This window comes from Pituophis catenifer, unplaced genomic scaffold (assembly GCF_029215685.1).
Source record: "Pituophis catenifer annectens isolate HBS135680 unplaced genomic scaffold, rPitCat1.0.hap2 SCAF_2, whole genome shotgun sequence".
In the NCBI taxonomy this organism is placed as follows: domain Eukaryota; kingdom Metazoa; phylum Chordata; class Lepidosauria; order Squamata; family Colubridae; genus Pituophis; species Pituophis catenifer.
The window spans coordinates 15006019-15012018 of NW_027256882.1; the positions used below are offsets into that span (position 1 = coordinate 15006019).

Below are 6000 nucleotides of genomic sequence, written 5' to 3' on the forward strand. Positions count from 1 at the left end.
TGACCGGCCACCAAGCCATGCCCACAGAACTGGTAGTAAAAAAAAATGAATCCCACCACTGGACCAGTTGCCTGAATCTGCAGTTCCAAAAAGGGACTGAGAACCTCGTGGCCACAAAGAGGATCCGGTTGATCTGCAAAGAAGGATGCAGGGATCCCTGTGAACATAAATCTTGATCTACATTCAGAAATATCACCAGGTCAAAAGGAATGGTTCCCGCCTTGGGCTAACCAGAAACAAACCATGGCTTAGCACAATGTGGGAACGAAGCCTTGAAGGGCCACGAAGGAATCTTTTCCTTAGCAACAGGAGCAAGAGGCCCAGTCTGATCTGGACACCCAAAGGATTATTGACCTTTCAAATGAGTTTGAAGTTCACAGGCTCTGGAAGGCCCTGGAGAAGATGTTTTAACTTCATGATCAGATTCTTGGATTCAAAGAAAACGGAATGTTTGAAGAAACCAAAAGGAAATCCTGAAATGTTTCTACTCCTGTTTGGGCTTGAGAGGGAGGAAGGAGGCCAGGAAGTCTCAAATCTAATGGAAAACCACTTGCAAAACTAAATTCACCAGTGTTTTCCCTCCCTTTCCACACCCATGAATGACAGGTTCTCTTTCTCTGCATCTTCTGCTGAGCCCTGAACATTGGGCTCAGGGGTGGGTTCTAAAATTTTTACTACCGGTTCTGTGGGCGTGGCTTATTTTGTGGGTGTGGCTTGATGGTCATGTGACAATTATTTAGGATTTAGCAGAGGTACTGGTCTACCAGGCTTTTAACTGCTTGCAGAGCTGTACCGAGCTACCCATTTATTTTTTGCAGGCACTGGTCTACCCATTTATTTTTGCAGGCACAGGTCTACTCATTTGTTTTCTTTTAACACTGATCAGCTGTAGGACGGCCCTTTGAAGCCCCGCGGCAAGAGTTTAAACAGTTTTTTTCCATCTAGCCATCAGCTGGGACTCAGGAGGCAGCAATAGATTGGGGGTGGGGCCAAATAAAAGGTAAGAATAACTCGGGGGTGGGTGGGTGGGCGCAGGGGTGGGTGGGGCCAGAACCGGTTTGGTGATGTCATATCGTCACCGCTACCAGCTCGGGAGAACTGGGCCAAACCGGGAGGAAACCACCACTGATTGGGCTGCACTTTTTGACTTCTGACAGATGAGAAGAAGCTCTGTCCGGTCTCTCAAGCATCAAAAGCTAAGACAGAAATTGTCTTATTTCAGTTGAACGTGAAATCTGTGTGTTCTTATCTCAGGTTTGGCACAGACTGGCTGTGTGTGCAGCAAAAAATAAGCAGAGGGATCACACTGAAAAGTTTCATTTTTCATTATTAGCGTCGGAACAGTGTTAATGCATCTCCACAGGTCTCGGCATGAAACACTCGTGGCCTCTCTCTGAGCTTGGATCTTCAGGGGTTTCCTGAGGTCTGAATAATAATAGTTCAAGGGTTCCTCCAGGGTCAAAAGGTTAAGAAAGGCTGCTTTAGAGAGGCTGAAATCTGTTTATCTTTAGAACTGCCGTGAAGAATATCAGAAGCCATTTTTTAATATCTTCTTTCTTTACTAATTTTCTGCCACCGCTTTTCTCTTCTTGTACTTTTTCATTTTACTTTAATTTATTTCCTTTCTCTCCTTTAGTTTTTATTACTTTCTGTTCATTTTTCTCTTCATGTAAAAAATTAAAAAGGCCAACAGGATGTCAGCGATCATTAAAATGGTATTGAAAACACAGAGAGGCTGATGTCACAAAGCCTTGTGACATAAATCAAGGTAGAGCAACCACATGCTCACAATATTGTGAGAGGTTTCTGGTCACCAGACCTCCGAAAGGACCGGAGGGAGCTGGAGAAGGTCCAGAGGAGGCGACCGAGGAGATGGGAGGGTGGAAGCAGCCTCCCTTTGAGGAAAGGTTGGGACATTTGGGGCTGTTTAGCCTGGAAAGGAGGCTCCCCTCCACTCTGGCCGGTCTCCTTCCTCCTTCCTCCACCAGGGGGAGCCCTCTGGGTCCAGCTCTGCTCCCCTGGAGGGTTCTGGGGAGACCCTCAGGGATCAGGGGCAGAACTGGCAGAGCTCTGGGATCTGCCTGGAGGGGGGGGCAAGGAGAAGGCAGGAAGGGGGGATTGATCCTTCCTCCCACACAGCAGGAGGTCCACCAAGGTCAGACACCCTCCCCCCCCAATGAAAGCCCTTTCATGGGGGGGGGGAGATTTCGGTCTCTTTTTACTCAATTTATATCAATATCCACATCCTATCAATATACGGACAGATAGATTTACTATCTGTAACTTTTATTAACTGCAATTGGCACAAAACGTCACTTATGGAGAGGAGAATATGGGGCCGGAGGAGCCACCCGACCCATCACTCACCTTCGCTCTGATTGTAGAGGGTCCTCAGAAACTCCAGGTGATTTCTGAAGGCCTCCTCATGGCCACGTTCTCTGTGGGTCTTTCTGTCCCAGTACTGGGGGTCCTCTTTCCCCACCTTCTCTATCCAGGAGACTCGAGGTTGCATCTTCCGGCTGTTGCAGTCGTAGTGAAGGAAGACCTGACTGTCCACAAACCCCAGAGTGACATACTGGGGCAGCCCCTGACTGGGCTTTGAGATGGCGGTGGAGAAATACTTCAGGGAGTGGGAGGAGAAACCTGGAAGCAACCCAGAAGGACAGACTTAGGGGGCTTCTGCTGGGGGACCCTGGTGCTATGGGGAACAGCTGCCCCCCTTTTCAGGTCTGGAAGGGAAAAGAGGAATCTGGGGGGCAGAAGAGGAAGGAGGAAATGAAAGGGGAGATAATGGAAGAGGAGCGGAAGGTGAAATGACCGAGAGACAAAGCGGCATCTTCTGGAGGGCCTGAAGAGTTGGAGGGCAGAGAGGTTGGGGGACAGAGAAGAAGGGAAGGGAAAGCAAGGGCAAAGAGAGAGCAGGATCCCCAAAAGTTTTGTGGTCCCCTCCAATTGTGCCCTCCCGACTTCCAGCAAGGCCTCCGTCCAGCCTTCTTTCCAGCGAAGGTGCTCAGGTCTTCCTCAGGTGCTGAGCCTGTACTTTGTCAGTACGAAGGAAGGCCGAAGTGCCTCTCTGGGAGGGGATTGTGATCGTGGCTATCCAACCCTTTACTGTATATGATCAGTGACTCTCAAGATAAAGGCCTCTGTGTGGAGGGTCCCGTCACCTTTAAAGCCCCTCTGGGGAATCCAAGATAAAGATACAAAATTATTTCCGTTTCTGTCATGCAAACTCCTAACAGAGGAGCATCCAAATATTTTCAGCCCTTCCTTGAGGAGAGACTAAATCCACAAGACATAAACTATGCCAAATTTTACTAACAATGACAACAAAAATCACACGAAGTCACTGTTTAGTTTTAATCGTCAAAATACAAACACGGGACAGATTCTAAGGCTGCCCAGTGAACAGGAAAAAAAAACCAGTTTGTAAGTGGATTAAAAGAATCAAAAGAAAAGAAAATCTTCCTGGAAAATAGATTAAGCTGGAAAATCTCCAAGGCCCCTTGTGGGTGTCCATTCTGAAAGCTCTTCAGATCAGAAATTCTTCCAGGGCACCAAAGATTTTAGAGATCATTTTCAGCATCATTCACAGGACTTATTTGGGCAGAACCTACGTCTACACAGAAAAGGGCAGGACCTGCACAGCCCAGAGAAAGAAATAGCCCCACTGCCCATTCCCTCCGGTATGGTTTCCCAGTCCTTCCCAGTCCCAAGGCAAAGGCCTCGGCCTCCTTTTTCTTGATCCTCCCCACAATCCCAGGGGCTTCTCAGAGCTTTGGGGGAGACGGAGCCCCAGATCCACTTCCTGCTCTGGGGAGATTTCAGAATCCAAAGGGATCGGAGCTTTCCTCCAACGGAAGGAGGAGGGAATCGGATTCTCTGAGATCCAGAAGCCGCTTCTTTGCAATGAGCAATGAGGAAGTCTGAAGGCTGCCTGAGAGGAGAAACGTGTGAATCTAACGCAGGTTGGGTGTCCTCACAATCGTGAATCCTCCTCAAGTCAGGGCTCTCTGTGTCCAAACAAGCCGTTCATTTCATTTCATGGTCGCCCATCCAGAGGTTCTTCTCTTCTTCCGCCTCCAACCCAGCCGATTTAATCCTTAAGATCCTGACAGCTTTTTTGATGCCTTCTGAAAAGCTGCTGCACTGACATTTTCTCTGAGGAACAGCCAGGAACACACCCAGGCCCCCTATCTGATCACTAAGGAATAATAGGAACTTGTAAATATTTTGGATCCTGCAAACTGTCCCGTCCTGGGAGCTTCCGAAATGAAAGGGGGAAGATTTTGGGTGGAAAAACTCCTGCCTGTCCTAGAAAAAAAGTACTAAGTACCTAAATACTGGAAGGCAGTTTTCATGCCCCCCCCCCAATTCTTCTCTGCCAGAGGCTAGAAATCCCTCCCTCCTTCAGTCTCTTCACCATATAAGATTTGGCCTCCAGATCCTTTGTCATCTTTTCTTGCTCTTCTCTGCACACTTTCTAGGGTCTCAGCTCCTTTTTCGTATCGTGGTCACCAGAGTTGTACCCAGCATTCCAAGGGTGGCTTCGCTGGTACAATATAAACCGACAGTATCGCTTCTCCTGATCTTGATATTCTGGGGGTATTGAGGTTTAGGATGGGGGTGGGGATGGGGAGGGAGGAGAAAGTGACAATCAAGGAGGAAAGGAGCCTTTCTCTAATGTAGACAATCCTCCTGCTCCATTCAATCGGCAGCTTTACCCCAATCGCTCAATAGCACTGCGTCCCTGTGGAAAATACCCCGTGGAACCAAGTGGAGAAACGGGACGGTCCTCACCAGCACCAGAAAGAGCAAAAAAGCCCCTCGCCAAAGGCAGGAAAGACCACCCAGGCGGAGGGGTTGGGCGAAGGCAGCCTGGAAGTTTGGGAATTGACCTGGTTACGTGCAAAGGCCGCTTTCCGACAACCTCCACTTTGGGGGAGGGAAAGAACTGCGCTTGGGGGCGCCCAGGTAGACTTGACTGGCATCTGGAGGGTCCACCCTTGTCCTGTTTCCAGAGGGGCTCTCCTGGAGGGGGACCTAATCCCAGAGGATTCTCCTTTTGGGAATACATTTTTTGGGGGAGGGGGAGGAGAGAGAGAGATTCCCAGGCAGATAAAAAGGGAGAAACCCCCCAAGGTCCCCAAAGGGACTCACCGAAGCAGCTCTCTCGTAGGGCGACCGCCACCAACACCAGGAGCAGGAAGGGCGCAGAGCACAGAGCCATCCTGGCCGTGATCCTCAACTTCTCCTGAAGCCTCGCGCAAACCGAGAGGGGCGGGTGTTGTGTATTAAGTTCTACCCGCGGTCTGCTCCCCCTAGTGGACGGCAGCAAAGTTCTCGCAGTTCTGATTGGTTAAGACGTTGACAGCGAGTATAAAAGGAGTCCCCAGTTGTTGCTGTGTATGGTTAACAGTTGACTAGAATAAACTGACCAGTTGTGCGGTGGTCTCGCCTCAGTCAGTCATTGCGCAGCCTCGGGATCTTAGTATTCTTCAGCTGGGGTGGGGGGGTGAACAGCGCAGCAATGTACAGCCCGCTGGTGATTGGGCGATCTCAACTAGTAGAAAAACAGCCTCCCCGTGTCGTCATTGTTGCTAGGCAGACGTCCAGGCGCAATCCTCTGGGCCTGGGAGGGAGGGGCGTAGGGGAGGGGAGACCCCGCACAGCCCCTCCCAGCCGGGGATCAGGGGGAGCTGCCAAAAAAGCCAAGGAAGTCTTGGGCTCCATCAACAGAGGGAGAAGATCAAGATCAGGAGAAGCGATAATGTCCACCATACGAAAAGGACGCTGAGAGTGAGACCCTAGAAAGGGAAGAGCCTGTGCAGAGAAGAGCAACAAAAGTTCATAAAGGATCCTGAGGCCAAATCTTGTATGGTGAAGAGACTGAAGGAGGGAGGGATCTCGAGCCTCTGGCAGAGGAGAATCCAGGGGGGGGCATGATAACTGCCTTCCAGTACTTAGGGGGGGGGGCTGCCACAAAGAAGAGGGGATCGG

The 6000-nt window shown here is 50.0% G+C and overlaps 1 protein-coding gene across 1 annotated transcript in view; it reads right to left on the reverse strand.

Moving 5' to 3' along the window:
• LOC139311798 (class I histocompatibility antigen, F10 alpha chain-like) overlaps nucleotides 1-5236 on the reverse strand; it is a 50038-nt gene extending 44802 nt beyond the window's left edge. The window contains exons 1-2 of the mRNA XM_070936315.1: nucleotides 5161-5236; nucleotides 2368-2643 (exon numbers count right to left, since the gene is read on the reverse strand). Coding sequence (XP_070792416.1) covers nucleotides 2368-2643; nucleotides 5161-5230 — 346 coding nt within the window. The 5' untranslated portion in view covers nucleotides 5231-5236. The remainder of the gene's footprint in view (nucleotides 1-2367; nucleotides 2644-5160) is intronic.
• Between the last annotated feature and the right edge of the window lie 764 nt (nucleotides 5237-6000).